The sequence below is a fragment of the Trachypithecus francoisi genome, unplaced genomic scaffold (genome assembly GCF_009764315.1).
Source record: "Trachypithecus francoisi isolate TF-2019V2 unplaced genomic scaffold, Tfra_2.0 Lachesis_group17, whole genome shotgun sequence".
NCBI classification, from domain to species: domain Eukaryota; kingdom Metazoa; phylum Chordata; class Mammalia; order Primates; family Cercopithecidae; genus Trachypithecus; species Trachypithecus francoisi.
The window spans coordinates 11,537,894-11,565,514 of record NW_022681462.1 but is presented as its reverse complement, the minus strand read 5'-3'; the positions used below and the strand labels follow the sequence as shown (position 1 = coordinate 11,565,514).

The 27,621-nt window shown below is 42.1% G+C and overlaps 1 protein-coding gene across 4 annotated transcripts in view; it reads left to right on the top strand.

Annotated features, from left to right (window-relative positions):
• Nucleotides 1-27,621, top strand: part of XPO1 (exportin 1) — a 64,280-nt gene that overhangs the window by 14,355 nt on the left and 22,304 nt on the right. For 3 of the 4 annotated variants that reach the window (XM_033239157.1, XM_033239159.1, XM_033239158.1), the window contains exons 4-9: nt 1,762-1,834; nt 22,691-22,752; nt 22,971-23,015; nt 25,086-25,267; nt 26,410-26,458; nt 26,534-26,653. In XM_033239157.1, coding sequence (XP_033095048.1) covers nt 1,762-1,834; nt 22,691-22,752; nt 22,971-23,015; nt 25,086-25,267; nt 26,410-26,458; nt 26,534-26,653 — 531 coding nt within the window. Of the gene's footprint in view, nt 1-1,761; nt 1,835-3,426; nt 3,447-22,690; nt 22,753-22,970; nt 23,016-25,085; nt 25,268-26,409; nt 26,459-26,533; nt 26,654-27,621 lie in introns of those variants that run through there. The other variant, XM_033239160.1, reaches the window with a different exon arrangement.

The following is a 27,621-nucleotide window of genomic DNA, read 5'->3' as shown; positions in this document are numbered from 1 at the left end:
ACTTGGCAGAAAGATGAAATATGAATTGTATCTTCATCAAGCTTATGCTACCTTTATACAGTTGTAGAAAATAACTACAGTTTAGTAAATAGTAACTTTAGGTGACAGTGTCATTCCAATAAATATGTAAACAAAAAGTTTGGTTAAATAAGATGAAGTTATCTTTAAGATTTTTATTTCTAACTATATGGTGGGTTTTGTTTCTTAGTGTTTTAAAGGCTTTTTAATTGATTTTTGGCAAGAGGATACGTTGTAAGCAGTGCGTTACTTTGACTTATTGAGTCTTGACAATCTGATTTTGTGCCTATAAAATTGTTTAGGGTAGTATGTTTTTAAAAGCTAATTAAGAACGTCAGGCGTTTGGAAAATTCTCTTTTTTTGCTTATTTACGTATTTCTCAGACCTAGACATAATAAATAGATGTGTTTTTAAAAATGAACAGGTTAGAAAAATCACTATTTACTGCTGATTATGAAACATTGTAATAGCATCAAATTTGTGATTTTAGAATTTTGCTTTGGCCTTGTTTTGATTTTGAAAGTTTTTAAGGAATGTTCTGCAAATGTAGTACTTTAGTTGAAATGGCAAAATTTTCCTGAAAAGTATGAAATGTTAAAATGAAAGAAAACAGCAAAAACATTCACTGTTTGAGCACAATGTAGTTTGGGACAGTCTATATTGTGCTTTGGATAAAATGAGCATTCACATGATCCCTTTGGTTGAAATACTAATGCTCCTATTTTATTGTGTAATGACTAACCATTTTAAAGATGAACTCTTATTCTCAGCCAAAACTTGCAATCTGAGGTTATATGTCTATATATGAATGAGTTTACCTTTCAGGTATTATAGTTGATTCTTCCCTAATTCTCTCAGTTGAAATGTACCACAACAGTTTTGTCCCTTTTCTTCCTCCTGCCTATCCACACTAATTGGTCATAGTAATTCAGGTAGTATCTCCTGGAGCTTTATAAATTATTATAAATGTTGTTGACTATTTAGAGTGAGTAATCAGCAGGAGGGACAAAATGGCTTGAAAGTGGTATCTCTGTTTTTTAATTTTTTATACTTTTAGTTATAACTTTCAGTATTTAGGAAGAAATACCTGAAAGGTAGATACAGATTGCAACATGCATTTGTGATTATTTTGACTGTGCACAAAAGTTTATCTTTAAATTAGTAGAAATAGCAACTATAAGGGTGGGGTTAAAATATAAAATAAACCCATGGGTTGTCTTGCTGCTCCTTAAGTAACACACCAGTGATGCTTGTAAACACTTTTTATAGAAAGTATTTGTGACAATACTTTAATATTTGGCCAAAAGCTTATAACTCCTAGAGGATGGTAGGAAGCTTGATAGCATCCAAACTGCTAAATTCTTAGGAGCCTGTTCGTGTTAAAGTACGTGAGCCTATGAGCAGTCATTTATGCTGTGAATTCGTATCTGGCTGCTACTTTTCCTTCGACAGATAAGCCTATTTGGCTGCTAAAGGGCTTTTTATTTGGTTCTTCCTCCTGGTGTGAGCATGTATAAACAGCAGGACGTTATATAGAGTAGTAAACAATAAAATGAGGAAAATGCATGAAAACTCAGTATATGGGTGAATAGATACTTGTTTAATATATGTAATTAAACTTGGTAGCATAATGTTTTTGAAACTTTAGATGTAAATGTGTGAATGTCTGTCCATTTGTGAATCCTGAGAGTTGCCAGTCCTGTATAGCAATATATTCACATGCTTCTATTCTCCAATTTTCAGTATTATGGACTACAAATTTTGGAAAATGTGATAAAAACAAGGTGGAAGATTCTTCCAAGGAACCAGTGTGAAGGTAGGAAAATATATTAAAGAATTATAAATTCAGAATTTTGTTATTCCTGGCATTTTTATTATAGTTGTTTGAGGGGGCATATAATGAATATTTAGTATATTTTGCTCTAATGGAGCTTATTGCTTTTATCATGAAGCAAAGTAGGTTCTGTTTGTGTTGGTGGGTACAGGAAGGCCACTTATAGGTTATCTTTTGGGAGAAAGAGGAGACTGGACTGTTAAATTCTTGACTATAAATATTCTAGTTAAAAATATGGACTATGGCACAATGGCTCACGCCTGTAATCCCAGCACTTCAGGAGGCCGAGGTAAGTGGATCGCTTGAGCCCAGGAGTTCCAGACCAGCCTAGGCAGCATAACGAGACCTCGTCTGGACAAAAATGTAAAAAATTTTCTGGGTATGGTGGTGCATGCCTGTGGTCCCAGGTATGTGGGAGCGTTGCTTGAGCTCAAAAGGTCGAGACTGCAGTGAGCTGCAGTGGGCCATGATCCTGCCACTGCACTCCAGCCTGGATGACAAGAGTAAGACCCTGTCTCCAAAAAAAACAAACATAGAAACAAAATATGGGCCGGGCACAGTGGCTGAAGCCTGTAATCCCAGGGCTTTGTGAGGCTGAGGTGGGAGGGTCATTTAAGACCAGAAGTTTGAGACCATCCTGGGTAACATAGCGAGATCCTGTGTTTACGAAAAATTTAAAAATTAGCCAGGTGTTGTGGTGCAGGTGGTGGGGAACAGGGATATCAGTGGGGTGTGGTAGGAGGATCCCTTGAGCCAGGAGAGGTTGAGACTGCAGTGAGCCGCCATTGTGCCACTGTACTCTAGCCTGGGCAACGAGCAAAATTCCGTCTCAAAAATAAATAAATATATATATATATATATGGTTAACCCAGGGATGGAAAAGCCAAGTACTAAAAATCACAAAGCTGTTTTACCTTTTGTGGTTCTGGGGATGCCTTGTTAGAGGTTGGCTTGTGAAAGGAAGAAAGATCAGAAAATGAAGGTGTAGTGATACCTGTTAATTAATTTAACTTTTCTGTCTGTGGTACCTTGAGGAATGTAGTAATATTTTGAGAAACTTGAGGCAAGGTTAGTTTCTTAGGATTCTTTGATATAGCTAATTTCAGTTACGATACACTGCCTTTTTACCTACTCTATTTCTTTGTTTATCTCTGAAAAATAGAAATTTTTTCTTGACTTTATTATGGGGCACATGATACTTCTAGTAGTATTTTCATTTAAAATATGTCTCATTTCTTTGATTACTTGTCTGTATTTCCTTCACCTGCATTCTCTTATCATCATTATGGCAGAATAGTGACGTGGATTTACTTATTTAATCTGACTTAAACCTTGACGAAGTTTGAGCACATTTAGAGTTGAATATGATGAAATTTTAATGCCAGTATCTTTTTTTAAGAATATTAAGGATAATCAATGGCAGTATCTTTAATACATCATAAATCATAGATTAAGAGTGATAGTGCAGGAGCAAATAGTGTGCCCTAAAAGAGGTTCTCATTTTTTTAAATGTTTAATTATGGTTTGAAACTTTTAGATCATGTTCTGTGATGGACTGAGAAATTAATAAGCACAGTTTGACTATGTGGTCCAAGTAAGTCCTAAATACTTTATCTCTATTCTTCAGGGATCTTTAGTGTAGTCATTCCTTGTTTCTTTACTACTATTTATTGTTTTACTCATGTGTTACAAGCCCCAGATTTAATTTCGGCCATGGTCTGCCATACCACCAAAAAGTGTTCTGTTCCATTTTACTGTTGTATAATTTTAAATCCTCATTTTGTTCTTAAATCTGCGTCTCTGTTTTTTATCACATTTGATTGTCCTGGAAGATCTTTTCCAGGTTTGAAATATATATGATTATACTAGTTTATCGACGTCATAGTTACATTTGTTATAGAAAAAAGTAATTAAAAAAATTTTTCTTTCTTTCTTTTTTTTTTGTTGAGACAGGTTCTAAGTCTATTCCCCAGGCTGGAGTACATTGGCACCATCTCTGCAGCTTCAAATAGCTGGGGTCAAGCAATCCTCCCACCTCAGCTTCCCAAGTAGCTGGGAACACAGGCATGCCCTACTAAATTTTTTTTTTTTTTTCTAATGTTTTGTAGGGATAGGGTCTCGCCGTGTTGCCCATGCTGCTGGCTGATAGGCTTGAGCAATCCTCCCACCTTGGCCTGCCAGAGTGCTGGGATTGTAAGCAGGAGCCACCACACCTAGTCAACATGATTAGCTTTTTAATTTTAACTGGGAGGCTTCTGTAACCTGAAGATTTATTTCACAAAATACACTATAACTTCTGAACGTTAATTTTCCTTCATCTTTAAGTACCTTTGGTATTGGAAATTAAATAAATTAGTTTAAAAATATTTTATTTCCTTTGTCCGTAAGTGTCCTGTGTTTTAAAGGTATTCTTCTTGCTTGTTAGCTATAACTATACCCTTAGTCCAACTACCATAGCATATATATTTGTTTACCTGGGGTACATATTGTGCATTTCCTTTGTACCAATGACTACTAAATATTAAGGTTATAAAAATACTTGTACATCAAAGTGCTGTATGTCATAGTTACAATTAGGAAAGACAAAACACATATAAAAGAGGAATCATAAATCAGCAGTAAATTAGGTGTATATAATGAGTGCTTCACAAGCTAAAGGAACAGAATGATGTCTAAGTCCGGCCTTTTAAGCCAAGTTTCGTTCACATGATTGGAAAGAAGTGCCTGGTGTATTTTAAAGGAAGGAAAGGTTTCACTGCGTAAGAGTATGCCAAAACTAGATTCCTGCCTTTTGTTTGTTTGTTTGTTTGTTTGTTTTTCCGATCTAGAATTTCTTGTATCTGCTTTTAGGTTCTTTTCCACAGCATATGTTAATTTTTTTTTATTTATTTGTTTTTTTAATTTTTTTTTTTTTTTTTTTTTTGAGGCAGAGTCTCGCTCTGTCGCCCAGACTGGAGTGCAGTGGCGCAATCTCGGCTCACTGCAAGCTCCGCCTCCCGGGTTCACGCCATTCTCCTGCCTCAGCCTCCCGAGTAGCTGGGACTACAGGCGCCCGCCACCTCGCCCGGCTAGTTTTTTGTATTTTTAGTAGAGACGGGGTTTCACCATGTTAGCCAGGATGGTCTCGATCTCCTGACCTCGTGATCCGCCCGTCTCGGCCTCCCAAAGTGCTGGGATTACAGGCTTGAGCCACCGCGCCCGGCCTGTTTTTTTAATTTTTGAGACGGAGTCTCACTCTGTCGCCCAGGCTAGAGTGCAGTGGCCTGATCTCGGCTCACTGCAAGCTCTGGCTCCCGGGTTCACGCCATTCTCCTGCCTCCTGAGTAGCTGGGGCTATAGGCACCCGCCATCACACCCGGCTAATTTTTTTTTTTTTTTTAAGTAGTGGTAGAGACGGGGTTTCACCATGTTAGCCAGGGTGATCTCGATCTCCTGACCTTGTGATCCTCCCACCTCGGACTCCCAAAGTGTTGAGATGACAGGTGTGAGCCACCACACCTGGCCAACATGTTCTTTTAAATTAATGGCATTTTCAGTTTAGGCCTCTTGTGTAAATACTGTCAGGAAAATCTCATGATTCTTGAGTCGGTTAGATGTCTCTTGCTGTGTTATACTTTACTGTATCCTGTACCAGTGGGTCACAGGAGAATAAAATTTTAAAGAGCAAAAGATAGGTCTGGCACAGTGGCTCACGCCTGTAATCCTAGCATTTTGGGAGGCCAAGGCAGGCGAATCACGAGGTCAGGAGTTCAAGACCAGCCTTACCAACATGGAGAAACCCCATCTCTACTAAAAATACAAAAATTAGCTGGGTTTGGTGGCGCATGCCTGTAATTCCAGCTAATCAAGGGGCTGAGGCAGGAGAATTGCTTGAACCCGGGAGGCGGAGCTTGCAGAGAGCTGAGATCGTGTCACTGCACTCCAGCTTCGATGACAAAGCGAGACTCCGTCTCAAAAAATAAATAAATAAATAAATTTTGAAAAAACCAGCCTCGGCTTCACAGTGAGACTCTATCCCTTTAAAAAAAAAAAAAAATGTTTAATTAGCTAGGCATGGTGGTGTGGACCCACAGTCAAGGCTGAGGCAAGAGGGCAGGGTGGTGCAATGGCTCACACCTATAATCCCAGCACTCTGGGAGGCTGAGGATCACCTGAAGTCGGGAGTTTGACGCCAGCCTGGTCAACATGGCAAAACCCCGTCCTTACTAAAAAAAATACAAGTGCCCGCCACCGTACCTGGCTAATTTTTTTGTATTTTTAGTAGAGCCAGGGTTTCACCGTGTTAGCCAGGATGGTCTCGATCTCCTGACCTCGTGATCCGCCCACCTCGGCCTCCCAAAGTGCTGGGATTACAGGCTTGAGCCACTGCACCTGGCCCCAGGCTGGTTTTAAACTCCTGGGCTTAAAGTAGTCTTCCTACTTTGCCGTCCCAAATTGCCACCATACCTGGCTGGGAAATTTTAATAGGTGAAATGGAAGAATTTCCTAATAAAGAGTGGTTGCTATTTATGGTAGTCTTTTATTTATTCATCTGTTATGAGACAAGATCTTACTGTATCACCCATGAGGCGCACTGCAGCCTGAAACTCCTGAGCTCAGGCGTTACTCCTGCCTTAGCCTGCCAAAATAGCTAGGACTACAGGCATGCGCTGCCACACCCAGCTAAGTTTTTCTAATTTTGATAGAGACACAGTTTGCCCATGTTGTCCAGGCTGGTCTTGAACTCCTGGCCTCAAGTGACGCTCCAACCTCAGCCTCCCAAAGTGCTGGGGTTACAGGTATATCACTACCCCTAGCCATCACTGAAGTCTTAAAGGTCCTCTAGGACTACCAGTGGTGGTGATTCTCTGTCAGACTCATGATCCAGATAATTCCCCATCACTTTTTAAAAGTGGCATTTAGGCTGGGTGTGGTGGCTCACACCTGTAATCCCAGCACTTTGGGAGACTGAGGCAGGCAGATCACCTGAGATCAGTGGTTCGAGACCAGCCTGGCCAACGTGGTAAAATCCTGTCTCTACTAAAAATACCAAAATTAGCTGAATGTGGTGGTGGGCGCATTTAATCCCAGCTAATTGGGAGACTGAGGCAAGAGAATTGCTTGAACCTGCGAGGTGGAGGTTGCAGTGAGCCAAGACAGCACCACTCTACTCCAGCCTGGGCAACAAGAGTGAAACTCTGAAATAAATAAGTAAATAAATTAATTTAAAATGGCATTTAGATAATTCAAATCATAGAGAAAGCCTCCTTTGTTTGTTCCTGGTGGGGGAAAAGACAATGCCGTATAAAGGCATTTCTGTACTTTTTATTGAAACCAAGAGATTGTCTTAATCAGTTCATGTGTATGGCTTATAGATCATTTCATTGATTAATAAAAACTTGCTTACAGGCGGGGCGTGGTGGCTCATGCCTGTAAGCCCAGCACTTTGGGAGGCCAAAGCAGGCAGATCACCTGAGGTCTGGAGTTCGAGACCAGCCTGACTAACATGGAGAAACCCTGTCTGTACTCCAAATACAAAATTAGCCAGGTGTGGTGGCGCATGCCTGTAATCCCAGCTATTGGGGAAGCTGAGGCAGGAGAATTGCTTGAACCCGGGAGACGGAGGTTGCGGTGAGCTGAGATCGCGCCATTGCACTATGGCCTGGGCACCAAGAGCGAAACTCCGTCTCAAAAAAAAACCCACGCTTGCACACATTGAATAGAGAAGAAGCGAATTTATGAAAAAAATAGTCCAAAGTGGAAAGATCATAATTACAAGGTTTGATTTTGTTTTGGTTTTTTCGAGATGGAGTTTCCCTCTTGTTGCACAGGCTGGAGTGCAGTGGCTCAATCTCCACTCACTGTAACCTCCGCCTCCTGGGTTCAAGCGATTCTCCTGCCTCTCCTCCCAAGTAGCTGGAATTACAGGCATGCGCCACTCCGCAAGTTTGGATTTTTGTTTTGTTTTGTTTTAATTTATTTTGAGACAGAATAAATTTGAGACAGCCTGTCACCCAGGCTGGAGTGTAGTGGCGAGATCTCGGCTCACTGGACACTCTGCCTCCCAGGTTCATTCCATTCTCCTACCTCGGCCTCCTGAGTAGCTGGGACTACAGGCGTCCATCAGCACACTTGGCTAATTTTTTGTGGTTTTTTTTTTTAGTGGAGATGGGATTTCACCTTGTTAGCCAGGATGGTCTCGATCTCCTGACCTCGTGATCCACCCGCCTCAGCCTCCCAAAGCACTGGGATTATAGGCGTGAGCCACTGTGCCTGGCCAGGTTGGACTTTATAAGTAGTTAGGTCCCTAAAATTTCTGAGTTGTACAAATTCATGTCTTTAGTTGGCAGACCAAAGCTGATCCACTCAAAAAAGGTTATTTAGTGCTCTCCTTTGAAGTGAGACACGTGGTATATTTATTGGCACTGTAATACTGGCTACATTATTTGACCTTATATTTCAGCTTATGTTGCAGGGTTTTGGGGATTAGAGCTAATGTATAGGAAGCCCTGTACTTATATATGCTGAGTATGAATAAGTAGTGGGTTAGTAACCTTTTTTCATGAAATAGCTGCATTTCACCAAATCGCCATATACCAGTCTCAAAATACCCTGAAATTTCTGAAATACCTTCCTAAGTGAGCAAACACCTGCTTTTCTGTGTCCTTTACAGTTTTTTCCCCACAAAGTCTCAAAATTTCAGAAACGGAACTAATTGAGTCACTCTTGCTTAATAGTATTGAAGATATTTAACATGTTTCCTTTAATTGATACTGACCTTTGAGAGTTTTCCTGTTTGCCTTATTTATTACGTTTAAAGTGTACAGTTGGATAAGTTTTGTCTTGTACATGCTCCCATGAAACTATCTCTGTATAATCAAGGTCTGCCTCTATCCAATTACTTTCACCTTCTCTGCCCCTCTCCACATGTGCTTGTTGTCACTCGTTTGGTAACAATGAAAATGGCTGGATTGTATGTTCTTTTTTTTTTTTTTTTTTTTTTTTTTTTTTTTTTAAGACAGTCACACTATTCTGTCACCCAGGCTGGAGTGCAGTGTCATGATCTTGGCTCATTGCAACCTCTGGCTCTCGGGTTCAAGCGATTCTTGTGCCGCAGCCTCCTGAGTAGCTGGGGTTACAAGCATGCACCACCACACCAGCATAATTTTTGTTTTTGCAATAGAGATGGAATTTCGTCATGTTGGCCTGGCTGGTCTCAAACTCCCGACCTCAGGTGATCCGCCCACTTCAGCCTCCCACAGTGCCGAGATTGTACTCCTAAGCTACTGTGCGCCCAGACCATATGGATGTTTTGGTGTACGTTAAAGCATCCAACTGTATTCCAAAGTGGTCGTATCAATCTTACCAGCAGTGTATAAGTATGTTTCACATCTCGGCTGACACTTGGTATAGACAGTGTTTTTAGTTTGGCTATTGTACTGCATATACAATAGCATCTCATGGTGGTTTTAATTTCTTTTCTTTTTTTTTTTTTTTGAGACAGAGTCTCGCTCTGTCGCCTAGGCTGGAGTGCAGTGGCGCAATCTCGGCTGCTCGTGACTGCAACCTCTGCTTCCCGGGTTCAAGTTATTCTCCTGCCTCAGCCTCCTAAGTGGCTGAGACTACAGGCATGTGCCACCACACCCAGCTAATTTTTTTGTATTTTTAGTAGAGATGGGATTTCACCCTATTGACCAGGATGGTCTCGAACTCCTGACCTGGTGATCAGCCTGCCTCAGCCTCCCAAAGTGCCAGGATTACAGGCATGAGCCACCACGCCCGGCCTTAATTTCCATGTGGAGTAGTGCTGTTCTGTATTCTATTACATACCCTTAAATGTTCTTTGCCATGCCAGTATGTTTTTTGGTGTGAAATGTCTGTTCAAAGATTTTGCTTAGTTTTTTTTTTTTTTTTTTTTTTTTTTTTTTTTTAAAGACAGAGCCTGGCTCTGTTGCCCCAACTGGAGCGCGGTGGCACAATCTCAGCTCACTGCAACCTCTGCCTCCTGGGTTCAAGCGATTCTCCTGCCTCAGCCTCCTGAGTAGCTGGGATTACAGGTGTGCACCACCACACCTGGCTAGTTTTTTGTATTTTTAGTAGTAGAGATGGAGTTTCACCATGTTAACTAGGCTGGTGTCAATCTCCTGACCTCGTGATCCACCTGCCTCAGCCTTCCAAAGTGCTGGGATTACAGGCGTGTAAGCCCACCGTGCCCGGCCAATTTTGCCCAGTTTTTATTGGGCTATTCCCTTACTGAGATCTAAGGGTTCTTCGTATTCTAGTCAGGAGTGCGTTGTTAACTGTATATTTTGCAAGTGTTTTCTTTTGTCTGTGGCTTCCTTTTTAATTTTTGTAATGGTGTCTTTTGAAGAGCAAAAATTTCAGATTTTGATTAAAATCAGTGATTTTTTTTTTCTTTGTATAGTTCATGCTTTTTGTGTTGTATTCCAGAAATCTTTGTTATGCAAGGGTCACTTAAGATTTTCTGCCGGGTGCGGTGGCTCAAGCCTGTAATCCTAGCACTTTGGGAGGCTGAGACGGGCGGATCACGAGGTCAGGAGATCGAAACCATCCTGGCTAACACGGTGAAACCCTGTCTCTACAAAAAAAACACAAAAAACTAGCCGGGCAAGGTGGCGGGCGCCTGTAGTCCCAGCTACTTGGGAGGCTGAGGCAGGAGAATGGCGTAAACCCGGGAGGCGGAGCTTGCAGTGAGCTGAGATCCGGCCACTGCACTCCAGCCTGGGCGACAGAGTGAGACTCCGTCTCAAAAAAAAAAAAAAAAAAAAGATTTTCTGTAAGTTTTTGGCTGGGCACCATGGCTCATGCCTGTAATTCAGCAATTTGGGAGGCCGAGGCTGGCGGATCTCTTGAGGTCAGCAGTTCGAGCCAGCCTGGTCAACAGGGTGAAACTCCATCTCAACTAAAGATACAAAAATTAGCCGAGTATGGTGGTGAATTGCTTGAACTGGGGAAGCAGAGACTGCAGTAAGCCTAGATCACACCACTGCCCTCCAGCCCGGCTGACAGAGCAAGACCCTGTCTCAAACAAAAAAGATGTAAGTTTTCTTACAGAACCTTTATAGTTTTAGCTCTTACATTAAGATCTGTGATTTGGCTGGCACAGTAGCTCACAATTGTAATCCCAACACTGGGAGGCCAAGGCAGGCGGAAACAAGACAAGCAAATTAGCCAGGTGTGGTGGCATGTACCTGTAGTCCTGACTGCTGGGAAGCTGAGGTGGGAGGAATGCTTGAGTTCAGGAGGTGGAGGTTGCAGTGAGCTGAGATCATGCCACTGCACTCCAGCCTGGGTGACAAAGATCCTGTCTGAAAGAAGCGTCCTGTGATTCATTTTACTCAGTTTTTGTATATGAGGTGAGGTAAGGGTCAAGATTTGTTTGTTTGTTTGTTTGTTTATTTATTTGAGACAGAGTCATGCTCTGTCGCCCAGCCAGAGTGCAGTGGCGTGATCTTGGCTCACTGCAAATTCCACCTCCCGGATTACAGGCGCACACTACCACACCCGGCTAAGTTTTTCATTTTTAGTAGAGATGGGGTTTCCCTGTGTTGGCCAGGCTGGTCTTGAACTCCTGACCTCAAGTGATCCGCCCGTCTCAGCCTCCCAAAGTGCTGGGATTATGTGAGCTACCACACCCAGCTCCCCAACTTTGTTTCCAAAAGTTTTGACTATTGTTGGTTCTTTGCTGTTCCATAATTTAGAGGGAAATCTGGCAGATTTTGACAAAAACTGTCCTGAAATTTTTATTGAGATTGCTATGAATCTATGGATGCATTTGGAGAGAATGAACATCTTTAATGTCAATTCCTGGTTATTTCTTGTTAATATAGAGAACTGTCATTGTTCACTTATCTCTTGAACATGTAATTTAATCACGCTAATCAAAGCCCAGTTGAAACTCACTTTCCCTTCCTGTTGTGAGAAAACACCTCAGTTCTGCAAAAGCTCTTGGAATTTAATATTTCTGCTGCGGCCGGGCGCGGTGGCTCAAGCCTGTAATCCCAGCACTTTGGGAGGCCGAGGCGGGCGGATCACAAGGTCAGGAGATCGAGACCAACCTGGCTAACACGGTGAAACCCCGTCTCTACTAAAAAATACAAAAAACTAGCCAGGCGAGGTGGCGGGCACCTGTAGTCCCAGCTACTCGGGAGGCTGAGGCAGGAGAATGGCGTGAACCCGGGAGGCAGAGCTTGCAGTGAGCTGAGATCTGGCCAGTGCACTCCAGCTTGGGTGACAGAGCGAGACTCCGTCTCAAAAAAAAAAAAATTTCTGCTGCTTTTCCCTATACATGTGGTGTTTAGTCGTTTCATAGTTACTTGACTATGGAATTCAGAGCAGAAACCCTATTTCCTAATTTCCTTGAGAAATTTTCAGAACTAGGTGATAATGTAAGTTTCTAGTAAGTTGATAGTGTTACTCAGAGGTGATTGTTTCATTTGTGATTTTGTAAAGAAAATGTAAATTTTTAGACTTAAGCCCTTGCATCTAAAACAAATTCATGAGAAATCTCACAGAATACAATGTTAGAGACGAGCAAAAATTATCAGTCTAATCTCAGAGAGTTGACAGGCATTCCAAATCATTTTTTCAGTATTAAACCATGGTAGGATAATGTAAGAAAAATATACCTAAGGCCAAACCATGGTAGGATAATGTAAGAAAAATATACCTAAGGCCAAGTGCAGTGTCTCACGCTTGTAATCCCAGCACTTTGGGAGGCCTAGGTGGGCAATTGTCTGAGGTCAGGAGTTCGAGACCAGTCTGGCCAACATGGTGAAACCCCATCTCTACTAAAAATACAGAAAAATTAGCTGGGCGTGGTGGCGCATTCTTGTAATCCCAGCTACTCTGAAGGCTGAGGCAGGAGAATTGCTTGAACCTGGGAGGTGGAGGTTGCAGTGAGCCGAGATCGCGCCATTGCACTCCAGCCTGAGCAACAGGAGCAAAACTCTGTCTCAGAAAAGAAAAGAAAGCAGTATTTCCAGGTACATTGATATGATTGACAGGAATAATATTTCCATTTCTGATTAATGTAACAATTTGCCCCATCCCAAGTATTTTTGATTACAGGCCTCCATAAAAGGCCTATACTTGATACCTAACAGTGTTTGATCCCTAGCTTACCCATGTAACTTTTTTTTTTTTTTTTTTTAAGATAAGGTCTCACTCTGTCGCCCAAGCTAGAGTGCAGTGGCGGGATCATGGCTTACTCTAGCCTCAGCTTCCGGGGCTCAAGCAATCCTCCTGTGTCAGTCTTCTGCATAACTGGGAGTATGTGCGCATGAATCATACCCGGCTCACTGTTTCTATTTTTTGTAGAGATGGGGTCTCACTATGTTGCCTTGGCTGGTCCTGAGCTCCTGGGCTCAAGCGATCCTTCTGCCTCGGCCTCCCAAAGTGTTTAGATTACAGCCAAGAGCTGCTGTACCCGACCTTCTTTCACCTTTTGGCTCTCATGAGTGATGCTCCTGTAAATTTTAATAAAATTTTAATCTTTTATATTTTTTGTTCAGTATGTTTGAGGTCATAAACATCCATTTAAGAATGGTGGATGTTCATATAGATCCATTTCTCTTAACATTATCAAAGCAGGTTAAATTCTAGATCATCTGTGGGAACCCTAACTTAAGAACTCCTGCTTTAGAATTATTGTTAGCTGTTTGTCTTCCATCTGGCATTGTTCTCAACTATTAATATTTCATTTAGAGAACAGTAGTAACAATATCCTGTATGCCCTTGTATAAGTAAAGAGAGCAGATCACTATCTTATTGACCATCTTTCCAAAGATCGATTTTGTGGGGGTTTTTTGTTTGTTTTTTTTTTTTGAGATTGAAATCGGTTGAAGGGATTCTTGTGCCTCAACCTCCCGAGTAGCTGGTAGTACAGATGCGCACCACCCACCATGCCTGACTATTTTTTGTATTTTAGTAGAGACAGGTTTCACCATGTTGGCCAGGCTGGTCTCAAACTCCTGGCCTCAAGCGATCCACCCACCTCGGCCTCCCATAGTGCTAGGATTACAGGCGTGAGCCACCACATCCAGCCAATTTTGATGTTTTCATGGACTGATACTTGTAATAAACATTTCAATTATGTATAGCATTGATGTAGAAATGTACCAAATTTACGTTTTTTTAGCTTATGGAATAAACAAATGTTTAAACTGAAATTGATTCAAAACTGGATTGAACTTTTTATTTTTCCTGTTTGTAATTTACATTTTTAATAGTGTGTTGAAACCCTTAAACTGTTTTCTGTGGTGCAGGTTGACTGCCTCTTATTGGAAATGCTTGGGATGAGAAGTGTTCCAGTCTTTGGGCTTTTTCAGATTTTGGAATATTTGCATTATGCTTACTAGTTAAGTATCCCAAATCTGAAATACCCCAATGAGCATTTCGTTGTGTTTTTTTTTTTGAGATGGAGTTTCGCTCTTGTTGCCCAGGCTGGAGTGCGATGGCATAATCTCAACTCACTGCAACTGCTGCCTCCTGGGTTGAAGCTATTCTCCTGCCTCAGCTTCCCAAGTAGTTGGGATTACAGGCATGTGGCACCACGCCTGGCTAATTTTGTAGTTTTAGTAGAGACAAGGTTTCTTCATGTTGTTCAGGCTGGTCTCAAACTCCAGACCTCAGATGATCCACCCACCTTGTGTTGAGATTACAGGCGAGAGCCACCTCACTCGACTTGAGCATTTCCTTTTAGTGCCATGTTGGTGCTTTAAAACTTGCAGATTTGGGGTCGGGCGTGGTGGCTCACGCCTATAATCCCAGCATTTTGGGAGGCTGAGGTGGGTGGGTTGCCTGAGGTCAGGAGTTGGAGAACAACCTGGGCAACATAGTGAAACCTTGTCTTTACTTAAAAACAAAACAAAACGAAAATTAGCTGGGTGTGGTGGCGGGCACCTGTAATCCCAGGTACTCTGGGAGGCTGAGCCAGGAGAAGAGTGAAACTCCATCTCAGTCAGTCAATCAATCAAAAGAGTTTTTCTAGGAATGCATCTTTCTCTTAATAAGTCAGATCCTTATTTGGTTGAAAATGTTTACTGCATGACTATCACTGACTGTGTAAGATGTTGATGTACAACTGTATGACTTGAAGGTTGAGTTTTGCTTCTATGGGAATATGACACCATTTGAATTGTTCTCAATATTTTAAAGAGTTTTAGTGAATTCTGTTCATATAAAAATCAGGTTCAATAATACGTGCTTTTTACACTATCATTGAGTATCCAGTGTTTACAAGGTGTTTCTGAGGGATAAGATTATTATTGCTGTGTAAATTAGCAGATGGTGTGTACCTTCTAAGTTAGCATGAGATTTATTTAAATCTCATCTTTTTAGCTTGCTGAAGTTGATACTATGCAGTTACAAGTTTATATTGACCATTTAATGTTGTTCTGTTTTTATTTGAAATGGGACCGTTAAACACATTTTTCTTTATATTGAGACAATAGAGCTGGAATATTAAAGACGTATGCATTAACCCTTGCATTTGGAACATTTACATGTCATAAGCTGCCTTTCAGTGAGTGGTTTAGGCATTTCTACAGGTGTGTATTATATTTTGAATAAATTTTATATGGCTTTCCAAGAAACAATTACAGCATTTGACCCACCAACTTTGTTTTTTATTTTTATTTTTTTGAGACAGAGCCTCCCACAGTAAAGACGGGATTTCACTATGTTGGCCAGGCTGGTCTTAAATTCCACCTCAGGTGATCCACCTGCCTTGGCCTCCCGCAGTGCTGGGATTACAGGTGTGAGCCACCATGCCCAACCTGACCTACCAGCTTTGGATGTGAATTTTTTTCATTTATATTGAGAAGAATAGGGTCTTGGGGCACTATGATTGTACAAGTGCTAAGTCAGTGTTTGTTTGTTTTTTTTTGAGACGGAGTCTCGCTCTGTCGCCCAGGCTGGAGTGCAGTGGCCGGATCTCAGCTCACTGCAAGCTCCGCCTCCCGGGTTTACGCCATTCTCTCGCCTCAGCTTCCCGAGTAGCTGGGACTACAGGCGCCTGCCATCTCGCCCGGCTAATTTTTTGTATATTTTAGTAGAGATGGGGTTTCACCGTGTTAGCCAGGATGGTCTCAATCTCCTGACCTCGTGATCCGCCCGCCTCGGCCTCCCAAAGTGCTGGGATTACAGGCTTGAGCCACCGCGCCCGGCCTAGTCAGTGTTTGAATCCATTGAAGATCCTGACGGCAACATCAGGACTTAATCAAAGACACACAACTTCAATGAGAACCTTTCTTTGAAATTAATTAATTAATGATATGGAGTCTTGATCTGTCACTCAGGCTGGAGTGCAGTGGCACAATTTCAGCTCACTAGGAATGCATAATTTCTCTTCTCTTTCTCCGCCCCCCCCCCCCCCCCCCCCCCCCCCTAGGTTTAAGCACTTCTCCTGCCTCAGCCTCCCGAGTAGCTGGGACTGCAGGCGTGAGCCACCATGCCAAGCTAATTTTTGTATTTTTAGCAGAGACGAGGTTTTGCCATGTTGGCCAGGCTGGTCTCGAACTCCTGGCCTTGTGATCTGCCCACCTCAGCCTCCCAAAGTGCTGGGATTACAGGCTTGAGCCACTGTGCCTGCCTGCCTGTTTTGATTTTTTTTAAGAGACAGAGACCCCCTCTGTTGCCCAGGCTGAAGTGCAGTGGCACAATCATAGCTCATTGTAACCTCAGTCTCCTGGGTGATGGGTAGAATTCTGCCACAGCCCAAGTAGCTAGGAGTATAGGACGAACCACTGTGCCCAGCTAATTTTTTTATTTTTTGTGGAAATGGGGCCTTGCCGTGTTGCCCAAGCTGGTCTCAAACTCGTTTCCTCAAACCCTCCTCGCATGCCATCCTTCCAGAGCTCTAGGATTACAGGTGTGAGCCATCATGCGTGACTTGTTTTTGATTTTTAGATCATTTTCTTCCTTTTTTTTTTTAATGGAGTCTTACTCTGTCACCCAAGCTGGAGTACAGTGGCGCGATCTTGGCTCACTGCAACCTCTACCTCTTGGGTTCAAGTGATTCTCTTGCCTCAGTCTCCCCAAGTAGATGGGACTACAGGCACGTGCCACCACGCCCAGCTAATTTTTTGTTTTTTTGTTTTTTGTTTTTCTAGTAGAGATGAGATTTCACCATGTTGGCCAGGCTGGTCTCAAACTCTTGACCTCAGGTAATCTGCCCATCACCGTCTCCCACAGTGCTGGGATTACAGGTGTGAGCCACCACGCCCAGCCTTCTTCACCTTTTATATCAAACTTTTTAAGGAAGAGCTTAGAAAGCCAATTTAAAGAAATTGAAATGTGTTATGTAAATGTCTATTTTGCAACTGAGACACATTATTTAGCACAAAAAGTCAGAGACCAGTAATGGGTCATTTTCTGTCAAATCTCAAGCTGAGCTGTTTAAGTGCAGTTTACAATTGGATTGGTTGATTGGTTGGTTGGTTGGGTTTTTTTTGTTTGTTTGTTTTTGTTTTTGTTTTTGTTTTGAGATGGAGTCTTGCTCTATCGCCCAGACTGGAGTGCAGTGACACGATCTTGGCTCACTGTAACCTCCAGCTCCCGGGTTCAGGCGTTTGTCCTGCCTCAGCTTCCCAAGTAGCTGGGATTACAGGCATGAGCCACTGTTCCTGGCCTACAATTGGAATTTTTTGTTGTTGTTTTTGAGACAGAGTCTCGATCTGTCACCCAGGCTTGATTGCAGTGGCGCAATCTCAGCTCACTGCATTGTCCACTTCCTGGGTTCAAACGATTCTCATGTCTCAGCCTCCTGAGTAGCTGGGATTACAGGCGCGTGCCACCGTGGCTGGCCAATTTTGTTGTATTTGTATTAGAGACAGGGTTTCACCATGTTGGCCAGGCTGGTCTAGAACTCCTGACCTCAAGTGATCTGCCTGCCTTGGCCTTCCAGAGTGTTGGGATTACAGGCGTGAGCCACTGCGCCCGGCTGGAGTGCTATTCTTAATTGAGCTGCTTTTATTTATTTATTTGGCAAGCCTTAAGGAAGGGATTTGGGGAATGAACAATGGTACTTGATCAAATAATCCTTGCACTAGGCAATCAGAGCTTCTAGGACCACTGTACCTGGCCATGGGGGGTTTATTGATGATAATCTATAAGGAACAAAAGGGTCAGTACTATCGGAATTATTGATTAGATGTAGCGAGCATTAAGTACATATGGAAAGTAGTTTGAAGTGAAATATTACTATAAGAGAATCGGCCAGGCGCAGTGGCTCATGCTTGTAATCCCAGCACTTCGGGACGCCGAGGTAGGCGGATCACGTGAAGTCAGGAGTTCGAGACAGCCTGGCCAAAATGGTGAAACCCCATCTCTACTGAAAATACCAAAAAAAGCCAGGTGCAGTGGCTCACGCCTGTAATCCCAGCACTTTGGGATGCTGAGGCAGGATAATCGCTTAAACCCGAAAGGCAGAGGTTGCAGTGAGCTGAGGTCGCACCACTGCACTCCAGTCTGGGGGACGGAGTGAGGCTCGGTCTCCAAAAAAACAAATACAAAAATGTAGCTGGATGTAGTGGCACTCACCTGTAGTCCAGGCTACTCAGGAGGCTGAGGCAGAAGAATCGCTTGAACCCGGAAGGCGGCCATGTCAGTGAGCTGAGATCATGCCACTGCACTCCAGCCTGGATGACAGAGGGAGACTCCGTCTGAAAAAAAAAAGTGAGAATGTTGCATAGATTACCCAAGTTAATTCTTATAATTTAGTGTTCATTTAGAAGGAAAATTGATTTCCTACTTTTGTTTTTAAAAGTAGTATTAGGCCGGGTATAGTGAGTCAGGTCTGTAATCCTAACATAAAATTTGGCCAAGGTAGGAGGGTTGCTTGAGGTGTGGAGTTCAAGGCCAGCCCCAGCAACAGTGAGACCAGGAAGAATTAGCCAGGTATGGTGCTAAGCACCTGTGGTCCCAGCTACTCAGCTAGTTGAGGCAGGAGGATGACTTGTGCCCAGGAGTTCAAGCCTGCAGTCAGCTGTGATGGCACCACTGCATTCTAGTGTGGACAACAGAGCAAGACCCTGTCTCTAAAACAAAATGTAAAAAATGTATTTACCATTTCCCTATTCATTTTATGTATTTGTAGCATAAATGTTACTGTGCATATTGACACTTGACAGCATTAGATTTCTATTACATGTATTATGTTGCTTTACTGTATTAGTAATATTTTTTCGTAATTAGAAAATATTTCCATCATTGCTTTTTTTTTTTTTTTTTTTTTTTTTGTTGAGACGGAGTCTCGCTCTGTCGCCCAGGCTGGAGTGCAGTGGCCAGATCTCAGCTCACTGCAAGCTCCACCTCCCGGTTTACGCCATTCTCCTGCCTCAGCCTCCCGAGTAGCTGGGACTACAGGCGCCCGCCACCTCGCCCGGCTAGTTTTTTTTTTTTTTTTTTTTTTTTTTTAGTAGAGACAGGGTTTCACCATGTTAGCCAGGATGGTCTCCATCTCCTGACCTCGTGATCCGCCCGTCTCGGCCTCCCAAAGTGCTGGGATTACAGGCTTGAGCCACCGCGCCCGGCCCCGTCATTACTTTTAACAGAAATTTTTTATATGGGGTATTGTGGGAAATGGCTAATTTTGTCATAGTTAGTAAAAATTATATAATTAAGTGCCAGTGAAGAACCATAGTTTGAAAGTGAATTTATTTATTTATTTATTTATTTATTTTTTGAGACAGAGTCTCGTTCTGTCGCCCAGGCTGGAGTGCAGTGGCCAGATCTCAGCTCACTGCAAGCTCCGCCTCCCGGGTTTACGCCATTCTCCTGCCTCAGCCTCCCGAGTAGCTGGGACTACAGGCGCCCACCACCACGCCCGCTAGTTTTTTTTTTTTTTTTTTTTTTTTTAGTAGAGACAGGGTTTCACCATGTTAGCCAGGATGGTCTCCATCTCCTGACCTCGTGATCCGCCCGTCTCGGCCTCCCAAAGTGCTGGGATTACAGGCTTGAGCCACCGCGCCCGGCCCCGTCATTACTTTTAACAGAAATTTTTTATATGGGGTATTGTGGGAAATGGCTAATTTTGTCATAGTTAGTAAAAATTATATAATTAAGTGCCAGTGAAGAACCATAGTTTGAAAGTGAATTTATTTATTTATTTATTTATTTATTTTTTGAGACAGAGTCTCGTTCTGTCGCCCAGGCTGGAGTGCAGTGGCCATATCTCAGCTCACTGCAAGCTCCGCCTCCCGGGTTTACGCCATTCTCCTGCCTCAGCCTCCCGAGTAGCTGGGACTACAGGCGCCCACCACCACGCCCGGCTAGTTTTTTGTATTTTTTAGTAGAGACGGGGTTTCACCGTGTTAGCCAGGATGGTCTCGATCTCCTGACCTCGTGATCCGCCCGTCTCGGCCTCCCAAAGTGCTGGGATTACAGGCTTGAGCCACCGCGCCCGGCCGAAAGTGAATTTAATACATTAACTCATAGTCATATAATCTCACAAGCATTTTGCTGCCTTCAAATTGTCTGTTTCCTGCTAATTCTAATGACTAAATTTTGTATTTTCCTTCTCAACAAAAATTTCACTCAGTTCTATATATATGTTAGATGAGGCTTGGAACATACAGCTCTACAACCTTAAACTGCTTTTCCAAAAATCTGAAAGCTATGAAAACAAAAAATCTTCATAATTTAACTGATTTGGTGACAAAGCCTAAATTGAACAGATGTGGGAGTATTTATAATTGTTAATGTTACATAGCAGGAAATAGTAATTTGTTCAATTAGGGTTGCTATTTTATATCCTTTTAGTGTTTCAATATAGGTGTACCACACTACTTTTCCTTTAAAAATGTTCTAAGAATTTAATATTCTACAACACTCTTGAACCCTGTGATTTTGGAGAATGGAACCTATAGTAGATGCTCAGCAAATTCTACATGATGCAAATTAAAATCAAGGATATGAGTATGAGTACAATGTTTTAACTGTTTAAAGAGTAGGTTTTACTATGGAGAGATCCATAAGAGCATTTGAAATGAAAACTTTTTCCTAAACTTCCCTCTTTTTTACAAAAACATTGTATGTGTGATGTTAATGTTGTATTTCTAATATGAGCTTAATGTTGCAATTAATATGTAGTGGAAAATAATAACACTTACATTGATTTTTGAAACAAGAGCTCGCTCTGTTGCCCAGGCTGGAGTGCAGTGGCACAATCTCAGCTCGCTGCAGCCTCCACCTCTAGGCCTCAAACGATCCACCCACTTCATCCTCCCAAAGTGCTAGGATTATAAGAGTAAGCCACTGTGCCCAAGCCATCAATAAATTTTTATGGGTTAGAAGTTTGGGCCAGACATGGTGGCTCATACCTGTAATCCCAGCAGTCTGGGAGGCTGAAGCAGGCAGATACTTGAGGTCAGGAGTTCCAGACCAGCCTGGCCAACGTGTTGAAAACATGTCTCTACAAAAATACAAAAAGTAGCTGGGTGTGCCAGGCGCGGTGGCTCACGCCTGTAATCCCAGCACTTCGGGAGGCCGAGGCGGGGGGATCACGAGGTCAGGAGATTGAGACCATCCTGGCTAACACAGTGAAACCCCATCTCTACTAAAAATACAAAAAATTAGCCAGGCGTGGTGGCAGGTGCCTGTAGTCCCAGCTACTCTGGAGGCTGAAGCAGGAGAGTGGCGTGAACCCGGGAGGCAGAGCTTTCAGTGAGCCGAGTTCTCTCCACTGCACTCCAGCCTGGGCGACAGAGCGAGACTGTCTCCAAAAAAAAAAAAAGTAGCTGGATGTGGTAATGCATGCCTGTAATCCCAGCTGCTCAGGATGCTGAGGCAGGACAATCGCTTGAACCTAGGAGGTGGAGGCGGAGGTTGCAGTGAGCCAGGAATGCGCCTCTAATCCAGCCTGGGCAACAGAGCAAGACTGTCTCCAGAAAAAGAAAGAAAGGACCGGGTGCAGTAGCTCACGCCTGTAATCCCAGCAATTTGGGAGGCCGAGGAGGGCGGATCACTTGAGGTCAGGAGTTCAAGATCGACCTGGCCAACATGGTGAAACCCTGTCTCTTACTAAGAATACAAAAATTAGTCAGGCGTGGTGGTGGTGGATGCCTGTACTCAGGAGCCTGAGGCAGGAGAATCACTTGAACCTGGGAGGCAGAGGTTGCAGTGAGCCAAGATTGTGCCACTGCACTCCAGCGTGGGTGACATAGCAGGACTCCATCTCAAAAAAAAGACATGAAACCAAATTATGATGAGAGAAACTGGAATAGCAGTTTGTTATAGGTTGGGCGTGTTGGCTTGCTCCTGTAATTTCAGCACCGAGGGAGGCCCAGGCAGGAGGATCACTTGAGCCTACGAGTTTAAGACCAACCTGGGCAACAATGCTAGATCCCATCTTTAAAAGTATGAATAGCACATTAAATTCGTTGGATTTTTTTTTTTTTCTACGAGTCTCACTCTGTGCCCAGGTTGGAGTGCAATGACGTGATCTCTGCTCACTGCAACCTCTGCCTCCTGGATTCAAGTGATTCTTCTGCCTCAGCCTCCTGAGTAGCTGGGGTTACAGGTGCCCGCCACCATGCCCAGTTAATTTTTGTATTTTTAGTAGAGACAGGGTTTTACCCTGTTGGTCAGGCTGGCCCTAAACTCCTGACCTCAGATGATTTACCCACCTCAGCCTCCCAAAGAATTGCTGGGATTACAAGCGTGAGCCACTACGCCTGGCCGGAATTTTTTTTTAGTGCCAATACTGGTGATGAGATTAGAGTATATTAACTGATTTTACTTAGTCCCTCCATTCCCACATTAATGAGTTTTCAAAATTTATTTGCATGCTACAAAAGAGCTCAGCAATTTTCTTATTATGTGCAATTTTTTTAATAGGAATAAAAAAATACGTTGTTGGCCTCATTATCAAGACGTCATCTGACCCAACTTGTGTAGAGGTAAGAGTTTATTTTGGAGATTATTGGGAGAGCATAAAATCATTTAGATATTGAGTCTTTGACTACAACCTAATTCTGTCAAGACATATAGTCACACATACGCACAGTCAGTCATTTGCAGTAGACTGTAATCATTTGTTTCTTAGGATTGTCTATGGTTATATTCTTACTTATTATACTTACCTCAGGCTCTCACTTAATCTTTTATTTTTCCTTAGAAAGAAAAGGTGTATATCGGAAAATTAAATATGATCCTTGTTCAGGTAAGCTTTAACTTAACTGTTTTCCTCAGAAGAATTATGCTTATTATTTGAACAAAATGTTTGACCTACTTAGGAAGTAAAGTATACTAATATTTTGCAGAAGTAGTTACAGTATTCTTACAGTGTTAGGTGACCTACTGTCTAGTACTTGAATGTTAATTTGCTGTGGCAGGAATCATCAAGTAACGTTAAAGCCATCATTTATGTGGCTGCAGTGTGGACTGGAGTTTATGTTGAATTCTTTTGTTTTATTTTCGTTTTTTTTTTTTTGGAAACTGTCTCACTCTGTTGCCCAGGCTGGAGTGCAGTGGCACGATCTCAGCTCACTGCTGTCTCTGCCTCCTTAGTGGCTGGAATTACAGGTGCCTGCTGCCATGATTGGCTAATTTTTTGTATTTTTAATAGAGACAGGGTTTTACCATGTTGTCCAGGCTGGTCTCAAACTCTTGACCTCAGGTGATCCACCCACCTCGACCTCCCAAAGTGCTGGGATTATAGGTGTGAGCCAGCACCCAGTCGGATTGTTTTTTAATTTTCTGATATGCCTGTGCATGTTCCTTTGCACGTTCTCTCTCTCAGTCCTTTGATTTCCTTGTCCTTCTAATTGATTTCCATGCTTAGTCTTTATGTAGACTACATTTATAATTTTTATGTTTTCTATAGTAATACAATTTTTTTTTTTTCAGAGAACTCTGGTATGTGTGGGAGGAAAAAACAGTAATTTCTATTTAAATAAGATTTAGAAACATCCAAGTTTCTAAAAATTTTAGTGTATTCAGTAATTAACTCCAGCTTTTATTAAACTTTAGAGCTTTCTGTCAGCCCGTCTCTGATTGGGGAGAGGGAGGAGAGAATATAAAGAAGGTTAACATGTATTTTTATAATCTGGGAAATCCTTTGTGTGTGACATAAAGAGTCCAGCTTGCATACAAATATAATGCAGTTGATGAGGCTTTTGGTTAAAAGTTTTTTCAGGCCCGGATTGCAGTGCCTCCTTTCTTCTAACTTCATATATCCAAACCCTACTACATTTCAAGGCTCAAATTTCATCCAATAATAAACTGTCTTAACCTGTCAGTTTTTACCACCAGTCATTAGTTAGGTCCTTGAATCTCCTAGGATAATTTCTTTGTTTCTTTTTTGAAACGGAGTGTCACTCTGTCACCCATGCTGGAGTGCAGTGGCGCCATCTTGGTTCACTGCAACCTCCGCCTCCCAGGTTCAAGCAATGCTCCTGCCTTGGCCTCCCGAGTAGCTGAGACTACAGACCTGCGCCACCACCCCTGGCTAATTTTTGTACTTTTAGTAGAGTCAGGGTTTCATCATGATGACCAGGCTGTTCTTTTCTTTCTTTCTTTTTTCTTTTTTCTTTTTTTTTTTTTGAGACAGAATCTCGCCCTGTTGCCCAGGCTGGAGTGCAGTGGCCTGATCTTGGCTTACTGCAACCTCCGCCTCCAGGATCAAGAGATTCTCCTGCCTCAGTCTCCTGAGCAGCTGGGATTACAGGTGCCCGTCACCATGCCTCACTGATTTTTGTATTTTTAGTAGAGACAGGGTTTCACCATGTTGGCCAGGCTGGTCTCGAACTCCTGACCTCGTGATCCTCCCACCTCAGCCTCCCAAAGTTCTGGGATTACAGGCATGGCCCACCATGCCCTGCCTGGCCAGGCTGTTCTCAAACTCCTGGCCTCAATTGATCCGCCCACCTTGGCTCCCCACAAAGTGCTGGGATTACAGGTGTGAGCAACCGCACCTGACCTCCTAGAATAATTTCTACATATCTCTCAGGCAGATATTAGTACACAGACAGACCCATTAGACAGATTGGAGCTTTCATTCGGATAATTGAAAAGGGTTCTGGGGTGATTTAAGATAAAAGACTTTATCTGTGTTTTGTTTTCTACCCAGTGTGGGGAAGAGGGTGGCACATTTCTTCCTTTAATAAAGGAGGAGAAAATGAAAAGTGGTTTATCCTTACTCCTGCTTTTATCCATTACATAGTTTCTTTGAAGGTTATTTTATTTGCCTTTGAGAAATGAAGTGCTGTTAACATTTCGTGTCTTATTTTAGATACTGAAACAAGAATGGCCCAAACATTGGCCAACTTTTATCAGTGATATTGTTGGAGCAAGTAGGACCAGTGAAAGTCTCTGTCAAAATAATATGGTGATTCTTAAACTCTTGAGCGAAGAAGTATTTGATTTCTCTAGTGGACAGATAACCCAAGTCAAATCTAAGCATTTAAAAGACAGGCAAGTAATAATTATGTTTTAGAAGTTTAAAGTAATTTCTCAAACAATTTCAAGCAATTTGGACGTAAATTGTAGATATTTTAAGGAACTGTGATCAGTAATATGTTAAATTGCTTATAGTGGTTTTCAACTACAAATTAAGAAATAGTCCTAGACGGGGCCTAATAATTTGCCTCTGGAGGTTGAAAAGTGAATTATTCAAGATACACTTTAGGAATTGTTTTGTATAGTAACTAGTTAATAGGTTCTAAGCAAATGATTTGTGCCTAAACATACATATTAGTTATTTTATTTTGTTTTAAGACAAATCTTGTTCTGTTGCCTGGGGTGGAGTGCAGCGGCGCAATCTTGGCTCACTGCAAACCCCGCCTCCTGGGTTGAGGTGATTTTCTTGCCTCAGTCTCCCAAATAGCTGCTACTGCAGGTGGGTGCCACAGCGCCTGGCCTCAAATCAGTTATTATCTCTGCTTCTTGTCATTTCCCCAATTATTAACAATAGTGTTCTTTTTAAAACAAAACAAAACAAAAAAACTAGATTTGCCTCTAATAGTAAGCAACCAGTATAAACTATAGGTACACTTCCATTAAGTTTTAAACATTTGTTGTAGTCATTAGGAACACGGGAAAATTTTTCTCCCAGTTTGGTGTATAAGCTCATTTAGGATTTTAGCTGTATGTAATGCCATTTGTCTTATTTTGGAGAGTTTTCAGTATCTTAATTAAAGATACTAGCTTGATTGTATCTATCACCTTTAAATCTACAGTCACCATTTAATCTACATTAAATCACTAGAGTGAATGTAGATTTAACACCTAGGTAACTTTTAATGAAGTTATTGGTATTTTAAATGTGATTAAATAAAAGATACAATTTTGCTGAGGGAGAGCATATAAATCGAACATAGTCACATCTTTAATTACCAGATTGCTGAAGTTTTGATCTTTTTTTCCCCTTGGGTTGCCCAGGTTGGTCTCAAACTCTTGAGCTCAAGCAGTCCTTCTGCCGTGGCATCCCAAAGTTCTGCAATTACAGACCTGAGCCACTGTACTGGACCTAAATCATTTTTATTATTATAAATAACTGATATTTATTTCTGTGTCTTCTAAATCTGATATTTTTGTGGGTTTTGTTTTTTTTTTAGCATGTGCAATGAATTCTCACAGATATTTCAACTGTGTCAGTTTGTAATGGTAAGTGTTTTAAATTTCATTTTTAAAAATAACAATACTAGAAAAGCAATTATTTACAAGTGTGTTTTGTTTTAGGAAAATTCTCAAAATGCTCCACTTGTACATGCAACCTTGGAAACGTTGCTCAGATTTCTGAACTGGATTCCCCTGGGATATATTTTTGAGACCAAGTTAATCAGCACATTAATTTATAAGGTACAGTGAATACATTTCAGATATTTGTCACTGTATAGCTGCATATATTCTTTTCACATGTAAAGCTCTCATCTCTGCATTCTAAACCATTTTCAACCTTGTTTCTAACATGAGGAAACTGCTCAGAAGAAATTTCCCATGTTTACACCTACTAAATTATTTAAAGTGAGTCTCAAATCTGATTCTGCCACTTACACCATGTAATTTTATGAATTCATTTTGAACAGTGTATTTGATTATATTGCCATCTTTTAGTTGAGTATATAAGTTACAGTGAGGTAAGTCAAGTGCTATTTCTGAAAAATGAAAAGATCATCTTTTAACTGATAATTTAAAATGATACCATGTTATGTCTTCTTTAAGTTCTACAGTGGTTTAGCTTGGGGCAACATAGTGAACCCCCGTCTCTACTGAAAATACAAAACTTAGCCAGGCGTGCTGTGGTGCATGCCTGTAGTCCCAAACATTGGCCCAACCTACTTGGGAGGCTGTGGCAGGAGAATCTCAAACCCAGGAGGCAGAAGGTGCAGTGAGCCAAGATCGTGCCACTGCACTCAAGCCTGGGCAACAGAGCAAGATCCTGTCTCAAAATAAATAAATAGTCGGGCGTGGTGACTCACACCTGTAATCCCAGCACTTTGGGAGGCCGAGACGGGGGGATCATGAGGTCAGGAGATCGAGACCATCTTGGCTAACACGGTGAAATCCCGTCTCTACTAAAAAAAAGACAAAACAAAACAAAACATTAGACGGGCGTGGTGGCGGGCGACTGTATTCCCAGCTACTCGGGAGGCCGAGGCAGGAGTACGTGAACCCAGGAGGCAGAGCTGGCAGTGAGGTGACAGAGCGAGACTCCGTCTCAAAAAAAAAAATGTGTATATATACACATATATAATAAATAAAGTTCTACAGTGGTTTATCCAGAGATAATCACTGTTAACGGTTGTATTATATTTTCAGTTGTTTTC